This window comes from Primulina eburnea, chromosome 3 (assembly GCF_022965805.1).
Source record: "Primulina eburnea isolate SZY01 chromosome 3, ASM2296580v1, whole genome shotgun sequence".
In the NCBI taxonomy this organism is placed as follows: Eukaryota; Viridiplantae; Streptophyta; class Magnoliopsida; order Lamiales; family Gesneriaceae; genus Primulina; species Primulina eburnea.
The window spans coordinates 49953691-49978283 of NC_133103.1; the positions used below are offsets into that span (position 1 = coordinate 49953691).

At 35.1% G+C, this 24593-nt stretch overlaps 2 protein-coding genes across 2 annotated transcripts; one reads left to right on the top strand and one right to left on the bottom strand.

Annotated features, from left to right (window-relative positions):
* Nucleotides 1–587: 587 nt before the first annotated feature.
* Nucleotides 588–1249, top strand: LOC140828539 (mRNA-decapping enzyme subunit 2-like). Its single transcript, XM_073191473.1, has 3 exons — nt 588–621; nt 705–772; nt 908–1249. The coding sequence occupies exons 1-3, from the start codon at nt 602–604 to the stop codon at nt 1072–1074; spliced, it is 255 nt and encodes an 84-aa protein (XP_073047574.1). The 5' UTR covers nt 588–601; the 3' UTR covers nt 1075–1249.
* A 7499-nt stretch (nt 1250–8748) lies between these two features.
* On the bottom strand, nt 8749–12821 carry LOC140827809 (germacrene A synthase-like). Its single transcript, XM_073190656.1, has 7 exons — nt 12642–12821; nt 11417–11687; nt 10461–10836; nt 10034–10252; nt 9714–9852; nt 9375–9620; nt 8749–9150 (listed from the first exon to the last, which is right to left on the bottom strand). Exons 1-7 carry the CDS (start codon nt 12735–12737, stop codon nt 8845–8847), a joined length of 1653 nt encoding a protein of 550 aa, XP_073046757.1. The 5' UTR covers nt 12738–12821; the 3' UTR covers nt 8749–8844.
* Between the last annotated feature and the right edge of the window lie 11772 nt (nt 12822–24593).

The following is a 24593-nucleotide window of genomic DNA, read 5'->3' on the forward strand; positions in this document are numbered from 1 at the left end:
TTTGAAGATGAGAAAAATGTAAGAGGGAACCAATGTTAAGTACCAATCCGATATGAGGGAACCAATGTTAAGTACCAGTCCATTCCTTCAAGATGGTTAGTTGCATTTACATTTGCATGAGGACAGATATAGACCAAAAAAACAGGAAAAGACAAAACCAGATCACCTCAAACTCCAACAAAATCTGAAGCAACCCAACTTCTTGTTTCAAGAAGCAAAATCAACTTAAAAGTAAGAACATATTGAATTTGTGCCACTTGGAAATGATACAAGAATCTTGAAAAAAAGACAACACTTACAGGAACAAAATTTCCTCTTTTCATCACTAATATAAAATATATCACAATGACAACAATTTATCTCAAGAAATTATCTCAACAATAAAATATATCCTAATGGCAACACATTATCTCAACAATAAAATATATCCCAATGACAACACATTATCTAAAAATAAAATATATCTTAATGACAACAATTCATCTCAGTCAATCAACAAATTTATCCCAATAAGAAACTCACCATCTTCTCCAATTGTGGATCATCGCAATCGACTATCTCTTTCATGTACCTCATGAAACTCACCGGCCTGAAGCTATACATGGTTGCTCCTTTTTTAGCGTAAGTACATTGGCATAAGCTATAAATATTTGAACAATCCAATGACATTGTCAGTTTTGTAATATTGTACGATTATTTTGCAGATCTTTAAAGTCATGGATCTCTTTGCATCCACCTCCTATAGCACCTAGATCAGATAGACCTATAAAAGGTACTCTCTTCTGCAATTCCATTTCTCTCTCGTGATATTAATTTTCTGTGAGGCCGCAACTTCTAAATAGATTCTGGGAAACAAATGTGCTACTGTTTAGCTGGGTTCTGCGATGATTTTATCTCTATGGTGCAGGAATTACGGTGTGGAAAGCAAAAGGCAGTTCTACAGTAGAGAACCAGCCAAATAAAGCAGTAGCAGACATGAATCCTTCTGATTCACGACCTGGAAGAAGCTTCAGAAACTTTAAGTTTGATACAGGTCCGATATTTCAAGCGATTGATACCGCATTCTCGTCTTAGATGACGTTAGTGTTTGCAACAAGCGTGCATGCACATAATCTTATCTGTTTTGACCGATGAAAAATATTCATGACCACTAATTAATATGGGCTCATCCCTCATTGGAGTGTGTTGTAGCTATTCTTGCTGTATATTTTGTGTTGGAATGAGTTTTAGAATGTGCATACATTCGGTACGGAGATGTGCCATATGATAGGTCAAACCGTGCGGTGCGGTGCCGTGCTTGATTAAACAGAACCAGCTTTCTCGTGCACCATACGAAAGCGAAAGAGCTGTGGAAATTTTGCATAGTTAGCCTAATTAAATCTCCGAACGAAAACCAAGAAGATAAACTGGGAGTGAAATATTAAACCAATCGCTTGCATTAATTCTGTCAATACGTGAGCAGCATAGAAAACATGCAACCCACTATTCAGGGGGGAAAAAAAGAACACCGAAGAAAAACAAACCATTTTCCGTCAAGCCAGTAAATCTGCAAGTTTCTTGAAAATTTGTAGCATATTTTCGACTAAGATCATAATGCCTCAAATCGAGAAAACAAAAGATCAATGCAGGAGAACATATACGTACCTGTTTCTTGCTAGAGAAAACAATTCCCAGATACGTATAGAAAATTAGAAATCAACGTGGAAAATGCAAAATGGAAGGGAACGGTGGTGTTTTGCTTCCCTCTCGGTGAGTGGAACGGCGGTGGTGTTGGTGGTTCGAAGCGAACGGCGGTGAGTGGAATGACGTGGTGTTAGGATTAATTTTGAAGGAAAATGTGGATCGATCTAATGAGCTCGTCTCTGAAGGATATGTGATATAATCGATATTAATCAGCGACGGTAAAAAGTCGTCGCTCATAGCGACGGTTTTTTAAAAATCTGTCGTTGATTAAATCGGCGACATGAAGTAAAATATAATAAAAAAATATAGTGAAGCCCGTGTTTTTAAACATCCGAAGTAAAATATATTATTTTACTTCGCTTGTGTTATTACTGAAGTTATTAGTAATGTATTACTTTGTAATTTATTATTGCCGAAGTAAAGCTTGTTGAAGTAAAATCCGATTTTTCTACTAGCACTACAAGAAAATCTGGCTTCAACAACACATAAAAGACAACAGTTTTTACAAAAAACTGTTGTGGTTTATCTTTTAACAACGGTTTCAAGAAAAACCGCTGTCGTAGGCTCAAAAAACCCGCTCAAAGACAACAATTTCTTAAAAACTGTTGTCATTGATATGGATACGACAACGGTTTTTAAAAACCGTTGTCTATTAGCGTGTTTTTTTGGGATACGACAACGGTTTTTAAAAACCGTTGTCTATTAGCGTGTTTTTTTTGAGCTACGACAACGGTTTTTAAAAACCGTTGTCTATTAGCGTGTTTTGTTTGCTACGACAACGGTTTTTAAAAACCGTTGTCTATTAACTTGTTTTTTTGGGCTTTTTTTTGCTACGACAACGGTTTTTAAAAACCGTTGTCTATTAACTTGTTTTTTTGGGCTACGACAACGGTTTTTAAAAACCGTTGTCTATTTGCGTGTTTTTTTTGCCTACGACAACGGTTTTTAAAACCGTTGTCTATTATTGTGTTTTTTTGGTCTACGACAACGGTTTTTAAAAACCGTTGTCTATTAGCGTGTTTTTTTGGGGCTACGACAACGGTTTTTAGTAACCGTTGTCTATTTGCGTGTTTTTTTGGCCTACGACAACCGTTTTTAAAAACTGTTGTCGTAGCCCGAAAAAAACACAATAATAAAAACCGTTGTGTATTGCGAAATTATAAATCGGCGACGGTTTAATATAAACCGTCGCTAACTTTAGCGACGGTTAAAGAAAACCCGTCGCATGTTTAAAACTAGCGACGGTGTTTCTTAAAACTCTCGCTAAATTTAGCGACAGCCATATATAAACCGTCGCCAAATCAAGAATAAACCGTCGCCGATTTAATATTCTGCGACAGGTTATGTAAAACCGTCGCTATTTTCAAAAAATTCGTTACCGCCTAAATTTCCCCCATTTTCTTTCACCACTCTCTATAAATACTAGCAAATTTGCTTCAATTTCTTCCACTTCACTTCAAAGCCATTATAATTTTTCTCACTTAAACAATTTTAGAACTTCACAACACTTCAAATTTTTATCTCTTACACGATTTTACCACTTTACAATACTTATATTTTTTATCTCTTACACGATTTTTTTACCACTTTACAACAATTAAAATTTTTATCTCTTACACACGATTTTATTATGCACGACTTTTAAATTTTTTAATCTTTACACGATTGTATCAATTCAAAACACAGATTTATTAAATTCTTAACTTTTTTTTATTTTACGTAAACTATTAGCGACGGAATATAAAACCGTCGCTATATAGAGACGGTTTTGCACATAAAGACCGTCGCTAATTTAGGGACGGTATACAATCACCGTCGCTAATTAGCGACGGTTCAAATTTCCGTCGCTAAATGTAGCGACAGTTTACTAATTACCGTCGCTAATTTATCGACGGTCTCTATGTAGCGACGGTTTTGATATTCCGTCGCTAATATTGTAGTTTCGACTAAAACTATTGTCGTTGGTAGATAATACAACGGTTTAAATCCGTTGCAAAACCGTTGTCGTTGGTAGAAAATACAACGGTTTAACATCGCTGCAAAACCGTTGTCGTTGGTAGAAAAGACAACGGTTTAAAACCGTTGTCGTTGAAGACACTTTCAACAACACCCTCAGTTACAACAGTCGAAAATGGCCTACGACAACGAATAAAAATCCGTTGTCGTATGGCGTTTTTGTAGTAATGTAGTGTCATCTCACGTCATAAACATGCCCACACATAATCAAAGCCAGTCATATACAAACAATTCACCCCGGTATATAGATACATATACATATATACTGGGAACAAGACATAAACATAAAACCTCAGCTCAAGCTGTGGCTCCCTCCAGAAATACCCTCTTCGGTCCCTTGATATCCTGGAGTACCTGCCATTGTCCACACACAAAGACAACAACAGCACCCCTTGGGGGTGAGCAAAGCTCCGTATGGAACGACCAATCATATATACCACAGATATCTAAACAATGATATATGGTATGCAATGCATGTATGTCGTGGAGGTATCAGGTCAAATGCCCATCCACTGAGCACATGTCAGAATCAAACGAATCGCTATCAAATCAATGCTCGAGCTGGCACACCGGCCTCAATAAAGGATACTCGTATGATAGCGTCGACAAAGCGCCATCAAATCCCAAATCTCATATCCAATCATCGGGGCCACAATTTTCTATGCTTTACGGGTCATATAATACCAACATAGCAATTGTGTTTACAAACCCCAGAATCCAATCAAATCATATCAGGGTATCCAAGGATCATAGCTCAACGTGCATGTCATGTATCGATGTATGCATCAAATGATGTGTGTTAACAAAACATTTATTTTATATATCGATATCTCAATCTCAATGTCATGTATGCCACATAAATCAACAAATAGACATATAGACACATATTCTCAATCCAATCAATCAAATCAATCCAACATATATCATATAATACAGATACTTGTCGTATGTTACCCGATCGCAACATACCTTAATTCTTCGTTCCAATTGATGTAGCCTGAAGATATCGGTATAATAATTTATCTACATCAATAACATACTCACTCCAATCAATAACATGATCCAAAATCATTAATATGAGTTTTAAATATCATTTGAAACTTCAAAAATTCATATCGAATCAAAATCATATCATAATTCAATTCCGACTTCGAATATAAGTTTTTTGTCAGTTATTCTACTACATATAGGAAATTCAACTTCAAATACATGCTATTCCAGCACTTTAATATTTCGAGCTGCTGGAACTAGAAGAAAATTACCTCAGTCAAAAGCCTTCGACGCGATGATCACAAATATATAATTTGTTTCGCGTTTAGACAGCGTTTCGAAGTCGATTCGTAAGAAAGAAATTCGAAATCTCTCGTGTCTCTCGAAGTTGATAATGGGAAATGAAGAAAACGAACAAAAGAAATTGTTCTTATCAACTCACCGCTTCGGCGCTCGGGCGGTAGACTTCTCGCGCCCGAGCGCGAGATGTTCTGCCCCCAAGTGTGATTTGTGCCGCGCTCGGGCGGTCAAAAGTCACCGCTCGGGCGCGGAACTTTCTGCTCCAACACACACCTCATATCTCCTGGCGCTCGGGCGGTCATTTTCTACCGCCCGGGCGCCACATGTTCTGTACAAATGCTAAATTTTGTACTAAATTGGCGTCCGGCCTCTCCACTCGAGCTCTTACAACGTCAATTCATATTCAATATTCATTTTCTAAATTTCATTGTCATAATATACATCAAATGTATAATCACATATCAAATTCATGAATTATCGATAATCATATAAGATTTACGATAATATGATACACGTTCCTTACAGATACTCTCTTCCTAACACAATTTTGTGGTCGGTAAAATATTGGAACGTGCATTGTCCTCTAAATTTATATTATCTTTTGATATAGTTTTAAAATTGTTTAAATCTCAATATCATTAATAATAATATGAAAACTAAATTTTAGATATTTGTTATATTTAAAACTGAATAATCTGTTACACACAACTTTAAAAGATTATATATATGTATATTATGTTGCTTCTGTGCTCAATTGACTCCCGTTTGCTGAGTATTTCAGAAAATATTCACTCCTCACACTCCAGCCCAGATAAGAATAAAAAAAACCCATGTTCGTTAGAATATTTTTATTACCCTGAATTTTGGTGATTGACAAATCACATCATTGAGTTGTTTCACAATCCAACTGTTTATATTGTTTGTAATTTCAGGTTTTATGGTCACTGGATCAAGTATGATCGTTCAGCGCTTTAACAACTTTTGCCACAAACTTCAGAGATCATCTGCTTTCTGACAGCAACATTTGTGATTTCATAAGTGTTACCGTTAAAGTCCAACCGCACTTCAACCTGTCAGATATGAGCAAATCAAGGATGGTATGTTGAACTCAAGCCATTTATGTTAAAATATAATAGTCCAATATCCTATCAACTCCATATGATATAGTTTTTCCCGAAGTGTCCAAAATCAATCAACTTTTAGAGGCTATATGAGCTAAAGCCGGAAAAAGCTAAGGGGACATTAAATGAAATTTATTATAGTGTAAGATGCTGATAGTGGAAAGGTCATTCCGTCAGGAACAAGTACATATGATTGTTGAAAAACAATATCCGACTGTTGAAGAATTTCAACTATAAATGTTGTTGGAAGATTTCAAGTTTGCAATCTTGATTTTGATGTTAAAAAAATTTGTTATTTTGCTTCTAAAGAATTTACCTAAATGCGTAGAAAGCTACCGAGCTTAAACTGAAGCTATCAAGACGCAAACTGAAAGTGTCAACTGATTGCCCAAACTGAACCAGTACAAAAGATTGTCCAGCTGATAGGTAATTTAGCAAAAAATCTTTAGAAGCTCGGCCAGCTGATGAAGAGCTCAGCTAATGAAGAGCCTAGCTGACGAGTTCAACTGAAGCAGTGAAATCAGTCCAGCTGACGAGAAAACTGATTTCACCAAACCAGTTCAACTGACCAGTTCAGAGCATCAGTTAGAAACAGACCAGTTGGCATAACAAGACAAGCTTATCTACTAGAATCCAGCTGTGCACAACGGTATAAAAGCAACTGTCTTGTCAAAGGACAATAATGAACGTTGCAGCAGAGCTTAAAGTCGAGACGTTCCAGAATAGCTGTCAAGTAGGACAAAACACAAATATCGAGGAACAAATTCAAACTGCAACGAACATATTCGATGAGTCTTGGTGAACGATCACATTGCCTCTATATATACAAGATCAAGACCATCAACGAAAACAAGAGAGAGTATGAAAATCAAGAAAGAAAAAAAAGGGCAAGCTCAACGTGTTATCAGCTTAGATTAGAAGCATAATTTCCCTCAATGTATAAGAACACTTTCGTGTTGTATTCATAGATCAGTTCTCACACACACACACACACTCCACCACTCACATATACACAGAGAGATTTGAGCGTATTGATAATATGAGTGAGCCTTGCACAAAGACAATAAACTTGTGTGTGTATTCTTTAACACATAGATGTTAAACAAGTGTTGGCTGGAAGGTATTGCCTTCAGTTTAGACTAGGAGTTCAGTTAGGCAGTAGGGTGAATCCTAAGTTGAGTGGGTTTGTACAAGACACATTATATAAATCAAAGTCTTCTAGTGAATTCTACCCGATGTGGTAGAAGGGATAACGTATGAGCAATTGAAGTTTCCGAACATCCATAAACATATCTTGTGAACTTAACTGTTTAACTCTCGTTTTAAAACTTATTTGATCAGTTCGAGCAGTTATCAGTTCAGTTCTCACCATAACTAAACTGATACATGCAAGAACTGATCCACCTCATTTCAGTTATTCAGTTCACACAAAGAAAAAGGCATTCAAATTAACCAGCTTTCTAAGAAAGTAAACACCGATGAATTAATTCGAGTATGATTTTAAACCAAGAGGAAAATACTCGAAATAACCATTCGTCAACTATAAATATGCAGACTCAAGATTGAAAAATCACTTGGTTGAACCATGACTAGAAACTTACATATTTCAAGTTTGCATTCATTCAAGATTTCTGAGCACACTTAGTACACGTACATAAGAACATACCAGATCTTGAAGGATCACTTTGTGTCACCCTACCAACTCAAACCGTTCAGGCTAATGTTGCTTTGTGTTTTGTTGTCTAGTAAACTGAGGATTCTTAAACATCCAAAACTTATAAAGTAATCAATAAGAATTTCGGCCACAAGAAGTTGTAAAACCAAAGACTTTTATTGGATTCTTTTTTTAGTGGAAGAAAGGGTAAGACGTAAGAGTGTTTATATCTGAACATCCACAAATTTTTGTCTTATTTCTTTTACGTACTTTACATTCTTGCCTATTCTTTATCCATCTGTTTCTTGTTAATTGTCGTTGGCGTTGAACATATAATTTATCACCATTCAACCCGAATTGTTTTCGCACTTGTTTATTTTCAGAAGTCCAGTGAAGCTAGTCATTCAATGTTGTTCGATTTCCTATTAGATTCTCAAAACATCTTCGTCCTCAAATAAATATGCATGTCAACAATTAAATTCTTTAGATGATTGATAATAGGGACAATGTAAATTTCATTTTGTATGTCTGTCTATTCTCAATTTTCTTTTTCTATGTTTTAAAATTTAGTCTTAGTCTTGTATGTATAAAATTTTTGACAATTTTAATCATTTTTCATCAAAAATGTTGATTTTGACATTATACATGTGAGAGTCACATCCCTGCACATCAAAAAACAAGAGCATAATTACACTAAAAGTAAATGTGGTGGACTATGATTAAATTTGATACATATATATAGAGGATAAAAACCATAAAAATACAAATACACACTAAAATTTTCATAATATAAATGTGTATAGTTTCAAAGTTGACGCGACAACTTAAAAATATATAACGTACATGGGAGAAATTGATCACTCATTGTTTTACATTTATTAAAAGATAACATTCTTGATCAAACATATATATATTACAGAAACAACATCCCCATAAAAAACTTTAAAAAATAACACAAATAGATAACATTCTTGATCAAACATATATATTACAGAAACAAACATCCCCACAAAAAACTTTAAAAAATAACACAAATAAAAGGATGTTTTTCTTGCAACACTTCATGAGTCGCATCATGATTTAAAATGTCTGAATCTTAAAGGGTTCAACAAACATGGCAACAATGAGGGGTTTTAAAACCTTTTCCGGTTCAGTATATCCATCTTCATAGTTCTTGTATGTTACATATACCGTCCTTGCCAAGTTGAGGATTATCAAAAGGACGGCTTTCGAACACGGAAATGGTTTCTTGAAATTCTCATTAATATCCTTCCATGCATCTACAACCATTTCTTCAATCTTATGTATTGCCTCTTCCATTGCCACATCATTTTCCTTAATGTAGCAGTCGATGCCGGTGGAATTTTGGCCTCTTCTTTTCTCAATCTACAATAATATGATAATTAAAATAAGTGGTTATGCTCTAAACAGAGTGATGATTATAACACACATACAGTACATTGGTTTATGAGGGAAAATTTTCTAAAGTATGTATTTGTGATACAATTAAAATAACAACTTATATTAATCATTTTCACGAATGAAAATATATTTGAAGTAATCAATTCTTACGGATTAGAAAGAATAACGGGAATCATGGTCATTTGTACCTCGTATGTAGCAATATCATCGACTAATCTAGAAATTTCTTGGCATGCTATAAGCATCCTTGGCATCATATTTAGCCATTCGAATTCCCTCCTAGTGGCCAAATCCATTCCCATTAACGATCCATTCGAAAGAAAGTGGCAAGCGCAAGTTGTTAGAGCATTGCTAAGGTACTCGGAAAATGGTGGCGAATAACCTTCAATAAACCACTTGGCCTCGACATTGTAGCTCCTCACTTGTTCTTTCAACTAAATATCATAGTATCAAAATCCATGTTAATTATATGCTGATTAGATAAGAAGAAATTATTTATTTAGTCATTTGAAATGAAAAAGTCATACTGCATTTATGGTATAGTCTACAACATAAGATCTTTCTTCTGTTGCTAATTCTTCCTTAAATTCTCCGAAGAGATTCAAGACGTCGGTATAAAGTGGTTTCATATATTCTGGTAGTAGATCAACCTCTTTAAAATCCCACCTGAAACAACCAAAAATCAAAATAACAATCAAAGCATGTGGAATAGTTGTTATAAATTTCAATCTTCAAACTCTTTTAGCCAACCAATGAGAAGTGGTTAAATGACTCAAAACTATAGACAATATGACCACATGAAGCAGATAAATTCATGTTTACTAGAGCTATTAGTGCTTTCTTTTACCTTCGAATTGCCATAGTAAAGGTCTCTAGTTCTTCAATTGTACCATAAGAATCAAATGTATCATCGATTAAAGATAACATTTTGATTATTTTCGCCAGCATGACTCGACCGCGAGAATACCTAGGAAAATGATATGTTCCCACAGTCCAAAAATAGCACTCAACAAGTCTATCTCTAGCATAAGGAAGTTTAGACATAAGGTTCAGCTCTCTCCACCACCTGTAAAATAACAAGAAGAAGTAAACGAAATGTATGCCGACTAAAATGCTAGTCTAGTTGAGCTCTAGAACACAATCACCAAAATGTTTAATATGTTATAAGATGACAAAAACTATAGATTATATGTAACTGTAAAAATTTACCCTTCAAAAGTGAGATGACTCTCTTTACATTCCTCATTACTTTATGGACGACAAAGTAACATTACCTTGAGAGTTCACAGAGTTCTTGTTTGTGCAGCATTTGCACTGCATTATAGTCTAATTTGGCAAACTGGAGAAGCGATTCATCTCTAGAATATTCATCATCTTCATAGACAGAGATGTAATGGTATGACTCAAATCTTTGATACCCAAAATGTAACGGTTGCATGAGGGCATGTTCGACTTGTTTCTTGAGGGGTGGTTTGAGGTTTGGGGTCATAGACTTGAGACAATCAGTTGTGAAAACAAGTGCATCTTCGAGTATATCTTCATTGTGCTTTCTCAAATGTGCTGCTTCATACAAGCTCAACAAGCCCTTGACATCAGTTTTAAGCGACTCATCGAATTTTCCAGCGCTGTCTCTGAATTTGTTAAAAATTTCTGATCGAAACATAAATTACAATAAATAGTTGTCATATCTTCTAAAGATAATTGTCCCATCTCCTCCTCATGCTCTAGTTTGCATGATATAATCAAGACGGGACAATAAAAATACAACCCATTAGTGTGCGTAATTTAATTTGCTTGTTTATCCTCTAAATCATTTAATTTCAGGCTAACTATAATAACTTGGTTCCCTTTTTCCTTTTCAAATATTTTTCTGCTGGTGTGCGACGTGACATCATATATTGACACAGAGTTGTACATTACCAACGAGTCCGATGTCACATTAGATGTACAAGAAAAATGGCTAAAATTAAAAACTTTAAACTTATTGGACGAAGACCAAACTAAATTTTCCAAAGCTTTAGATAAAAAAAATTTTATTAACGAATTTTGTATTTTTACCTAATAAAGATTAAATACTGTGGCACATTCCGTCCCATCCATGCTATAAAGAAAGTAAAGAATTTCTTGTAAAAATGGGAAACATTTTCTATGTAAATTTTATAAGAGAGAAATTATTTTATTTTTATATTATACAAGAATGTAAACACATGAGGGATGTAATGACACATACCAGAAGTTAAGTGAAGTCCATGTTGCCTGAATAATCTAAAATGAAGTGAAACTGTGTTTAAGTCATAGGCTTCATCTTCGTAATTTGTACTCTGACCAAAATATTGCTCCAATTTTTGTTCAACTTCGTCTTCAAAGTGATAAGAAATGCCTAGGCGTTCGAGTTTATCAATCAAATTCATTGTGTCCACCACTTTACTCTCTGGATTTGTCAAATTAATCTTCACCTCATCTTTCAACAAATCGATTTCCTTGGAATATTTTTCTGCTATCTGCATAAATTTAATCAATTAATCCTTAGTTGCATAGTAATTTTTATATATATATTCATCAACTAGATTATATGTTCTAAAGGTTGCAACAGATAATTTTGTACAAGAACCCTTTAATTTTGATATGATAATATTAAATCAAGGAGCCTAAATTTCATACATAGAGAGCCATGCGACACGTTATTTATTGACTTTGGATATTTAATATGCCAACCAGAAATTTTGTGGTATCTTGTCGGTTTATAATTTTAGCTATTCCCGCATTGAAAAACTGTATTATTTTGTTGTAACTGATAACTTTTGGATTAATAGGATAATAACATTTTGATAGTGGTCATTTCTCTTCGAGAGTGAATTAAAAGGTCTCTTTTGTACAATCAAACACTTGAGTCATTGTACAAAAAGTTATACCTAATGCTAATGGAAATACTTCAATATTTTCTGAAAATTATATTGTTTGGTTGTAGTATGAACTGGTTCATTTAGAATGGCTTTTATGAGAATCTTATGCGTTAATTTGGAGCAAAGTGTTTCAAGTAGTAATATTTACTAATTATGCGTGAAAGAGGTCTGTCTTTTTAGCATTGGTTGAGATATTTTTTTTTCTTTTATTTTTCTTTCCTGGTTCCACATGGATCCATCTGTTTTAAATTTTTCTGATATTTAAGATTCAAATGTACAAGCCACGGTGCATTGAAATTTTAGTATTGTAAAATGTTCATACTGCGCAGTGAAAAATGCTTAAGATTCATCCTTGACAATACATTTCGTTGATGAATGGCTTGCTTTTCATTTTTAGGGCAATAATGATATGATTATGGTATGCATCTCAGCTTAGGATAAAAAAAAATTCTGACTACGTCCATGTGAATAGTTATTACAACTTAAGAATAACAATACAATATATGCATGTATTTGTCAGTTATAAAAACATATGAAATAGAACCGAATTACCTCATTATCGCATGTAAACTTCAAGAACTGATCCCCCCATAGGCTTGGGGCAAATTTGTCTATCGGGCGAACCATATCTTTTGAAATTTGAGCCATTTTTGCAGTGTGTCTTATATATTTTATAGAAAGAAATATTTAACAAATGAAGGATGCAGATGTGCTTGTATTTATATCATAATAATCAAGTCAACAAAAATTAATATTATATTATATCTTGAAAAAAAAACATAATATTATATTAGGCGACATTACCTTCCATATCGTGGCTCATTTTCCACCATATATTTATCCCGAATCCCCACTTATATATGTGATTTTTTTGTTTTACATTTTTATGTTATTTAAAATTTAATATTTTTTAAAATAATTTTTTTAATAAAATGATATAATCATTTAAAAACACCAAAGTTTGAATAAAGATTAAAGAAAATATTTTAGTAGTTTAAAAATTTTTGTACAGTATATATGATAGCGATAAAAGAAAAACACAAATTACTAAGGTAAAAACTTGTGTGAGACGGTCTCACGTGTTATATTTGTGAGACGGATCTCTTATTTGGATCATCCATGAAAAAGTATTACTTTTTATGATAAAAGTATTAATTTTTATTGTGAATATGGATAGGGTTGACCCGTCTCACGAATTAAGACCCGTGAGACGGTCTCATATGAGACCTACTCAATTACTAAAATAGTTTTTATAATATTTTTTGTTAAAAAAAATAAAGTACTTTATAATTTTAGAAGGATTTTGTTAGTATTTTAAAAAAGTTATCATGACACTAAAATTAATTATTCTAAATATCCTAAAACTATATAAGATAATATATATAGTATAGATAAGGAATGAAATATCTCTCTCTATCTGTATCTCTATCTCTATCCTATATTAAATGTTAGCGTAAAAGAGACGAAAAACTTGGTATGTAAGCACTTGTTAGCGTGTTTAAATCTGGCGCCTAACACATTTGAGTAGGTATGTTATGAGACATATCAACTCTAACGATATTCACAATAAAAAGTAATATTTTTTCATGGATGACTCAAATAAGATATATATATCTTACAAAATACGACTCGTGAAACCGTTTACACAAATTTTTGTCAACACATTTTATTGATTTCGTTTCTCTCTCTTTTTTTATTCATTATTTTGAATTTGTAGTTTAGTCATTCACTCGTTATCACAATTATGTTATCATAATTATGGTATGAATTTCGTGTAAATATAATCAAATCATATTGTAATTAATAATAGTTTCAAAATGATTATACTGAGTCGCTAATTTTTTTATAAATTATGATATCACTTGTACATGAATATAAATTAAATTAATTAAAAAAATTATAATGAGTGTGTTTAGATTATTTACCAAAATATGAACAGAAGATCTTCCTTTCATGGCCGACCAGTCAAATAATGGAAACAATATTGATAATTGTGCCAGCTGTTACCCATTTATATATATATATAAATGAGATATATAAAACTTGTGTGAGACGGTTTCACGGGTCAAATTCGTGAGACGGAGCTCTTATTTAGATCATCCATGAAAAAGTATAATTTTTTATGCTAAGAGTATTATTTTTTCTTGTAAATATGGGTAGGGTTGACCCGTCTCACAGATTAGTATCCGTGAGACGGTCTCACATGAGACCTACTATATATATATATATATATAATGGATTGGTCAATTTAATGTGTACAACGTTAAACTATTCCATGATCGCGATTTTTGGGTTAATCTATTTTATATGCGCGAACTATTTTGTATCTTATTCGTGAGACATGTGATATTTTTTCATAAGAAATCTACTTTAATTTTTTTAAAAAAAAAATAGTTGTACTATTAATTTTTCATGTTGATGATATTTTTTTTTTGAACTATTAAATAAAAATAATGAACAATATATGTGTTATAAAATATAGATTATTGGTCACTTGTTATCTCTCTACAAGAATCCGAGCCGAAAGTCTATGCTGATGAAACCATTATTGTGATAATACACACTAAAAATGAAAGGTCGCATGTTCATATGAGACGGTTTCACATATCAATATAATGAGATATATCAATCTTATTCATAATTGTATTGAAAAGTATTGTTTTTAACATAAAAAATAATATTTTTTCATGAATTGAGTCGAGTCAGATATTTGTTTAATAAAATTTACTCGTGAAACGATCTCACAAAATTATTTGCTTGAAAACCCATGCTAATGAATCCTAATTTTTTTAAAAAATTACTATCTTGCATGCTTATACAGTTGTGAATAGAGTTTCTAGGAATTATAGAAACTAGTTAATTAATTATTATTTTTACTAAAATAATTTATATTAAAAATAGCTTCTAAATCTGAAATTTTTGTAATATTATTATTTAACAAATGTAAAAATGGTTGATATATTTCTTTGAATATGAAGATAACTGGGAACCAATGTATGAACATATTTTCTGCCAACCGAAAGGTGAACATATTTTCTGCCAACCTGAAAGTGATAACATTCCAGAATTACATCTTGTAAGAGTTATTTTGTTCGACATATGCTAAAAATAATAAGAATATCAGTATGGGATGTAAAATAGAGAATTCGTGTTTTATTAGAATTAAATGTTGTGTCATATGCTACAGCATCTAAGACAACATGCAGCGGAAAATCAAAGTTTGTAACACAAATTCGCTTACCATAAATAAATGGACAAGATTAAACATGCACAAGTATAAATACTTGTGCGATGCCTTATGGCAAAAATATATCACTAGAAAACCACAATGTTTACGTAAAAAAACCTATCACTAGTGATTCTCATTAAAATCAATTTCCTCAACGAATTGAGAAAACAAAAGCTTTCTAAAACAAACTAGCCAGGGTAAAACAAAACAAGAAAGCAAAACGTGTTGATAAAAGCAAATCCACGAGAAAGCAGTCTTCGGCCAACTTCCTCACAGATGTTGTCCGCAGATGTTCTCAACATTCACGGCAACACCCTATCACAACTCTTTAAATTATAGTACGTCTCTTGAATAAGATTTTCTCTGAAATTCTGAACGTGCACACATGAGTGAATATCGACCGAGATGAAGAAGAAGCTCAATGATGTCCTTGGTCTTTTATTTATAGATGTAGAGTTTCATTCCATAAGAAAACCTATTTCATAAGGAAATATTAGAGTTTTATTAGGAATAAACTCTTTTGAAACACCAATATCATATCTCATCAATAGATAACATATCTTTGAATATATTTGAATGATTATCTCATTATCTAAGAAAAGGCAAAATCATATTAAATAATAAACTCAATTAGATCAACAAGGAGACATAATATTAGGGAAACAATTAAATCAATAAAATATATTAATTAAAATTGGAAATAATATTTCTCTTCAATCTCCCCCTGTTTGGCCTTTCTTGGACAAAATGAGATCAAACTCAATTATCAATGTTTAGTTCACATCAACTCCCCCTGAGTTAATCAACTCCCCTGAGTTAAAGCATTTATCTTCCCCTGAACAAACTACACACATTAAGGATGTTGTTAGAAATGCTGGCAACACTGGAGACAACATCTGCATCATTTCATTAGTAGCTTGCAAGATAAACAAAGAGGCAGAATCAACACATAGACAGAACCATTAGTAAAACAAAAACAAAACTCTTAACCAAAACACTTAATTCCCCTCATCTCTTTCATCCTTGGTCCTGGAAGGTCCAGCTTCAGTTTGATCATCTCCATCTCATCTCCTCCTTTTTGTCAAGGAAAGACTGCTACATCCAAAAGCATCCGAAAGTGTCTAGCCAATGCTTCATGGTATGCAATATCCGCGGTGGCTTGAACAACATCAGCCCTGGCTTGCTCAATCTTTGCCTCAGCATGAGCAATGTGAGCATGTGTGTCTGGGACATAGATCATGATATAGTCAGTGGACTGGGATGGAGCAGGAGGACTCAGTGGTGGCTCCGCAACAGGTGGTGCTTTGGGAGATTCACACCACGGAAGATCAATTCGGCGATTGCCCTTGAAGAGTGCAAGAGCAATCTTGAATGGTTCACCAAGGTCAGATAATCGTTCTCTGACATCTCTAACAAAACCTTGGGAGACAAGAAGCCCATAGATCAGACTGGGAAATGGGAGCTTCGACGATCGCAGACCACCCGCGGAATATTGAAGCACTGTGTTGAACACCAGTTGTCCAAAATCAAACACTCCATCTTGCCCGATGGAATACAGAACCAGAGTTTGATGCCTGGTAACGGTGGTGGTGTTTGTAGAAGGAGTCCAATTTCGGATGGCCAGCTTGTGAAGAACAGAATAAAATGATGTTAGATTTGCAGCTGAAAGGTCTGTGATGGACTGGAAAGTGAGTAATAACTCCTCCAGTGAGGGTTGAGGTAGCCAGATCAATGTCAGGGGCAAGACCATCAATGTCCAATGGTGGGGTATGGTAGAACTGATTGATGATAGTAGGGGTGAACTCATAGATCATGTTTCTTACAAATGCTTTCCCATACTTGGCAGAGCGTTCATCTCTCACACTCAGGATAGGTTGGCATTAGAATTCTAACACAGGCAGTCGGGAAAATGGTGTTACCGCTGATACAGTGGGAAGAAGATGGCAGTGCTTCAGAAAGGCGAGCAAATGTTGTCTTTCGAAGGACATCCTCAGTCAATATTCATTTCCTCCAAAAATAAGCGGTGCGCATACAGATTCCACTGATCAGAGGCTTGCACAATGTGGAATTTGTTTGAGAAAGCAGTAGTGAGATCATACTCAGAACCATCTGTGTTGTCCACACTGTTGGCAACATCTTCCGCAACATCTTCATCAGCAGAGGACTTTGCAGAAACATCAGAGGCAGATGAGGCAGCCTCATCAGGTGAATCATCAGTATGGCGAGAGGGTCCACCACATTCAGTATTAGTACAGAGGCTTGCCGAGGCGTCTTTGATCTCGTCATTACTGGAAGCAGGTGGAGGAGTGCGAGGCTTGGGCCGAGCATATTTCTTGTTTTTCTTCAGTGTGGCCATAAATTGAGCCAGGAAGACCTCATCTTCATCTGCTTTAGGTGCAGTATGTGTTTCCTGTGGAGTGATGGGTACATTAGCAGAAGAAGAGACTGTGGTCTTACCAATAGTAGCAGTAACTATAGGGACGGGCCGTTTGCGAGGAACCAGCTCAAAATCAGCATCGTTGGAGTCATCCCCCGAGGTGCTATTAGGATCAATCAGTGACGGCCGAGTGGATGGCTGGCCCTTGTAACGGAAACTGCTTTCCAAGGTGTCAGATCAGGATTATATCCTGCCTGTATTTTGGATCGTCTTCTAGGAAGAGAGGGTGGATCGAAAACCCTGATGATTGGTGGGTTATCAATATCCAGTGCATTTCCAGGCTCACCGGGGGCAATGACTTCAAGAGGCTCGGGCATTAGCACATCAGGAATAATCTGCAAGTTTTGAACAGGGAGTGTTGTTGCAGATGTTGCGGGAGGCGAGGAAACATCCTCTATATGGCCCATTTTGCTTCGGATATCATGGGGATCAAAACCCTTTCCTGCCATTTCAGAGAGCGAATTACGTGAATTTTAGAGAGATTAGCTCGATTTAAAAAAAAATCGGATGAAAATATCAGAGAACAGATTATACGGTGAACAGTGCTAGGGTTTTCAAGGAGTTTAAATGAAATACCGATGATCGGAAATGTGAGATAAATGAGTATAAAATAAACAGTAATAATGCACAATCCCCACAACGGTAAAAAAAATTTGTAACCATCCTAATCTAACCGTTTGAAAATTAAACGCTGAAATTGAACCGTTAACCCATCTACGTAATTACTGGGATGATTTGTGTACAATATATTTTCAAAATTTCCAAAAATAACTCCACATCAAATTTTAGCGCCACTAGACATCAACGATCACATTAATTTGTAATACTCAAAAATTGGATTTTTATAGAATTTTTCTTTGTTTACATACGAATATCCTTATGACACGACAAAATTCACAATGTTATGTTTATGCATGACTTATGGATGCCTAGTAACAGAGTGTATCATAAATAAAAGCATGTGAGCAAATATGAGATATGTATACGGATGAAGTGTTGTCACAAATGTTGGAAACATCTTCTGACAACACGCACAATTCCAAAAACAATTTCCAATTTTTTCTTCACACACAATGATATAACAATTTTCTGAACATAAGAGTGGTAGCTCCCACACTAAAAGAACAGTCTTAATTGGACTCCCCTAAAGAGTTTTTTTCCATTTTCTCATATTTTTGTGTTAATATTTAGAAGGGATAGCTCCCACACTTAAAGTCCAGCCTTCATTGGGCTACTTTAGGTAGCTTTTTCCATCTTTCCTTCTAAACACAGACCCATTATTAATGATTGTATTTCAATGTCTCGGGTTATTTGTCACCTTGTTTAGAGTCAAGTGACCATATTTCAAATCTTTTGTGACTAAGTTTACATGAATATGTGTCAAGTTTCTTAGAATATAGCAAGGAATTGTAAGTGCATCAGAAAATTATGCTACACAGTTTCAACACACCATATTACAGTATGAATGCAATGCAGTATTTCTAAGTCCTAAAGATGCATATGCAAATGAGATGTTGTCCGAGATGTTGTTACATCTGAGACAACATCCAAGAATGATTAGGCAGAACACATGCCGAGAGATTTCCTAAGGTTGAAAAACCTCTCAAAATCGAATGCTTTGGTGAATATGTCGGTCAGTTGGTTATTGGTATCAACAAACTCCATTCGAACCAATCCTTTCTCTACAAGATCTCGAACAAAATGCAATGTGCTTTGTTCGAGAGTGTTGTAATGGATTTTTTAAATGTTAATAGCACTTGAATTATCACAGTACATAACTAAGGGTTCACTTTTAAGCCCATAATCTTCTATCATTTGATTCATCTACAAAAGTTGAGTGCAACCACTTCCAGCTACCACAAATTCAGATTCAGTAGTTGAAAGTGATACACAGTTCTGTTTTCTACTGTGCCATGATATCAAATTATTTCCAAGATAAAAACAACCACCAGAAGTACTTTTCCTATCATCCAAATCCCCAGCCCAATCAGCGTCTGAGAACCCTACCAGATTTGAGTTGGTTTCGTGCGTATACCATAATCCTAAGTCAATGGTTCCGGATATGTATCGTAAGATACGTTTTACGGCTTTTAAGTGAGAAATCTTAGGATTAGATTGGTATCTAGCACACACACAAACGCTAAACATTAAGTCAGGACGGCTAGTAGTTAAGTACAAGAGACTTCTTATGATGCTGCGATACAGGGTGTTGTCAACATTTTCGGCAGCATCTTCTTTGGATAATTTTTCATTTGAGCCCATAGGTGTTTTCATGTGCTTAGAGTTCTCATTAGCAAATTTCTTTATCAGATTTTTGGCATACTTACTTTGGCACAAAAAGATGCCATCATGCATTTGTTTGATCTGTAGGCCAAGAAAGAAATGTATTCACCAACCATGCTCATTTCAAAAGTAGTAGACATGCATTCAACAAAATTATTAGCATGCTTTTGGGATGAAGAGCCGAAAATGATATCATCAACATAGATTTGGCAAATAAGGATCTCACCTTTGGATTTTTGAATAAAGAGAGTTTTATCTACCTCACCACGTTTGAATCCAATTTCGAGTAGGTATTCAATCAATCTGCCATACCAAGCACGAGGTGCTTGCTTCAAGCCATAGAGAGTCTTTTTCAACTTGTATACATGATCAAGATTATGTGGATCTTCAAATCCTTTAGGCTGTCTAACATATACTTCTTCACACAAAATCCCATTCAAAAATGCACTTTAACATCCATTTGAAACAATTTGATTTTCATAAAGCATGCAATAGCTAGCAAAAGTCGCATAGACTCAATACGGGCAACAGGTGCAAAGGTCTACTCAAAATCAACCCCTTCAACCTGTGTGTATCCTTGAGCAACCAACCTTGATTTGTTTCGAATGATGTTCCCTGACTCATCAGTTTTATTTTTAAAAGTCCACTTTGTTCCAATTATATTGCCATGGTCAGGGGATGGAACTAAAGTCCAAACATCATTTCGAACAAACTCCTCAAGTTCATCATGCATAGCATTTATCTAAAACTCATCTTTTAAAGCTTCGTCGACATTTTTTGTTTCAAATTGAGATACAAAGCACGAAAATCTTACCTGTGAGTACATGGTACTCATGCACACTAGTCCAACCATTTTTCTATAATCGACTTTCTCTTTCTTTCTGGTTTGGACATCTTCACGCATTCCTCCAATGATTTGAGATGATGGATGGTTCTTTTGGATTTTGCTTGGAATACCCGGTCCATCATCTGCTGCCTCATTATCGCTGTTAGCATCTTCTTGTGGGTCGGTGACTTCAGTATCACGTGTTGTGCCAGATAGTCGCAACATCTAGGACAACATCTGTATTTTCCAGTGAGGTTTGAGTTTCCAGAAGGTCTTCAACGTCATCTTCAGCAGTTTTCTTCTTGAGATCAGCACATTCATCAAAAACAACATTAATAGATTCCATAATAGTCCTGGTTTTTAAGGTTAACATTCAATAAGCACAACTATTAGTGGCATATCCCAAGAACAAACACTTATCACTCTTTGAATTGAACTTTGCAAGTTGATCCCTGTCATTCAAGGTGTAACAAACACAACCAAAAACATGAAAATATTTAAGATTAGGCTTCTTTCCCATGATGATCTCATAAGAAGTCAGTGATTGAACCACTTCTTAGATAGACCCTGTTCGAAATATGACATGCTGTATTAAGGGCTTCTGCCCAAAAACCCTTCGAGATATTCTTTGAAGCTAGCATTACCCTTATCATTTCTTGCAAAGTCTTGTTCTTACGTTCGGCAATGCTATTTTGTTGTGGGGTTTTTGGTGCTGAAAATTCATGTGAAATCCCCTTTTTGTCACAAAAAGAGGAGAATAAAGAGTTTTCAAATTCCTTACCATAATCAGTTCTGATCCTTCTCACCCTTAGATTATGGAAGTTTGTGATTCTTGTGACCAATTGTTTAAACACATCAAAGTGTCTGATTTCTCCCTAATGAAACTTACCATGAATATCGTGAGAAGTCATCAACATAAACAAAGGAATACTTCTTACCTCCGAAGCTTTCCACTTCCATAGGGACCCATAAGATCCATGTGTAGCAATTCCAGACAGCATGTTGTCCCAGATGTTGACAACACTGGGTGCGACACGCGAGTCTGTTTTCCTTTTTGACAATCTCCGCACACATATGGTATTCTAGATGAAAGATTAGGCATACCTCGCACTGCATCGTACTTACTCAAGTTCTTTAAGGTTTTGAAATTTGCATGTCCGATTTTGTGATGCCAAAGGTCAAGTTCGGTGATTTTCACATGCTTGCATGAAAGTTTTCTTCACCTATTTGATAGAAGTTATCCGAAGACCTTGTACCTGTTATAATGCACATGTTAGTTTTATCAAAAACTTCACAAGTATGTTTATCAAACTTAACAAGCAAATTATCGTCATACAATTGGCTTATTCTTATCAAATTTGAATTTAATCCTTCAACATGAAGCACATTGTGGAGCTTTAGTAGTCCTTCTAAATTCAATGTTCCCTTTCCCACAATCTTTCCTTTAGCTCCCCCTCCATAGGTCACTCTACCACAATTTTGTTCAACATAATCGATGAGATGTTCTCTTGAACATGTCATGTGGCGTGAGCTTCCACTATCAAAGTACCAATGACCTGTAGTATTATTTTTCAATGAAGTATAGACAATATTACAGTGAGTTTTTACCTTTGGTACCCAAATTTTTCTTACTGTAGGTCGATGGTGGGAGGTGTTGCGGGAAATGTTGGACAACATTCAGGGCAACATCCGACTCGACTTTTGATTCATGCGATCATCCCTGATTTTAAAACAGTAGAGCCTAATATGACCAGGCTTAAAACAGTAATGACATACATACCTGCGTTTCTTCTTAGGAATGGGTGCAGCATGTTGTCTTTTTGATGGAGAGCTTTTGATTGGTGACTTAGATTGTGGTTGTGGAGATGTATCAACTTTTCCCTTCACAAAAACAGTAAACTTGGAAGATTCACCTATTTCAAACACACTGTCTTTGAAGCCTAAGCCTTTCTTGTCATCTCTTCCCATCAAAAGTGTGGATTCAAGCTTGGATGTGCTTGAATTGAATTTGGACAAAGTTTCTGTTGCCTTGTGAAGCTCTTCTTTGGTCTTGCCAAGTTCTAAGTCTTTTTTACTCAAAATTACTTCAAGTTTGGCAACACAGCTTTTAGATCGATGTTCTCCCTTCGTAAGAGTTGAATTTAGCTTGTTTCTTTTGGTCCAATCTTCAAATAGCTTTTCATAAAGTTTTTGAACACTCTCAAGAGTGATCTCTTCATCATCTCCTAATTCATCATCTACACTTGAATTTCCAGAGGCATGTAGATTTCAGATAGATTGATTTTTCGCAGATGTTGCGGCCAGATGTGGCAACACCTAAAGGATTCACTTGCAGGCAGTGTCTTTCTATCAACAGTGCATTCAAGGAGGTGTGGTTATCTTCATCATTGGATTTCTCCTCCTCATCAGATTCTTCATCGCTAAAACATTGTAGCCTTTGTTCTTGCGTAATCTGTTGGCACATTCATTGGCATAGTGACCGAAACCTTGGAACTCTCTACACTGCACCAAATCATACTTCATTGCATTAGATTGTCCATTGCCATCATTCTTGGTTGAAATTGTTGCTTGGCAGGGTACTTTTGTCACTTTTCAGGTGCAGGAAAGCTTGGAAATTTAGATGGTTGTGCATCCTTCTTCTTATCTATGATTCTTTTCAAGTAGTCACCAAAATTCTTTGTGATAAAGGAGATAGAATCCTCGCAGAGATCAGAATCATTGACTTCTTGAGATATTTGAAGGAGTTCATTGTAGGAGTCATTTGAAGCTTGGAGTGAAATTGTCTTCCCTTTATCCTTCTTCTGCATGTCCAGGTTCATCTCAAAAGTGCGTAGTGAACTGATAAGGTCTTCCAATGCCATCTGAGAAGTGTCCTTAGCCTCATCTATTGCACAAATTTTTATGTTGAATCTTTCGGGTAGAGAACGGAGGACCTTGCTTACTAGACGCTCATTTGAGATAGAGTCTCCAATACTGAATGCCTCATTAGCAATTTCCCGTAGGCGACGATCGTAATCGTTTATGTTCTCAGATTCTTCCATCCTCATCATCTCGAATTTGGAAGTGAGCATCCTAAATCTGGTTCGTCGCACACTTTCGGAACCTTCATAGTGTCTTTGTAGAGTATCCCATGAACTCTTAGCAAAAGTACAGTTTGTGATTAAACTGAACATGTTCATGTCGACCGGTGTAAATATAGCATTCAAAGCCTTTGAGTTGTAGTTCGAATTTTGCACTTCATCAGCAGTCCAGTCAGTTCAGCTTTCAGCAAGTTGTCACCCTCTTGATCTAACATGACTGGTGGAGTCCATCCATTGATGACACGCTGCCATGCCCGTTCATCTATAGATTTTAAGTAGTATCTTATTTTGACCTTCCATAGACTGTAATTTGTACCATCTAGGACGGGTGTTCGAAGTGCTTGCGCTTGCAAATGATGTGTCCATTTGATTAATTCACTGTCAAACAAAACAAAAACCAGAATCAGCACTTAGTATATCAAGCGTAGGCTCTGATACCACTTGTAAGAGTTATTTTATTCGACAGATGCTAAAATAATAAGAATATCATGTATGGGATATAAAATAGAGAATTCGGGTTTTATCAGAATTAAATGTTGTGCCAAACGTTACAACATCTAAGACAACATGCAGCCGAAAATCAAAGTTTGTAACACAAATTCGCTTAACATAAATAAAGGGACAAGATTAAATATGCACAAGTATAAAT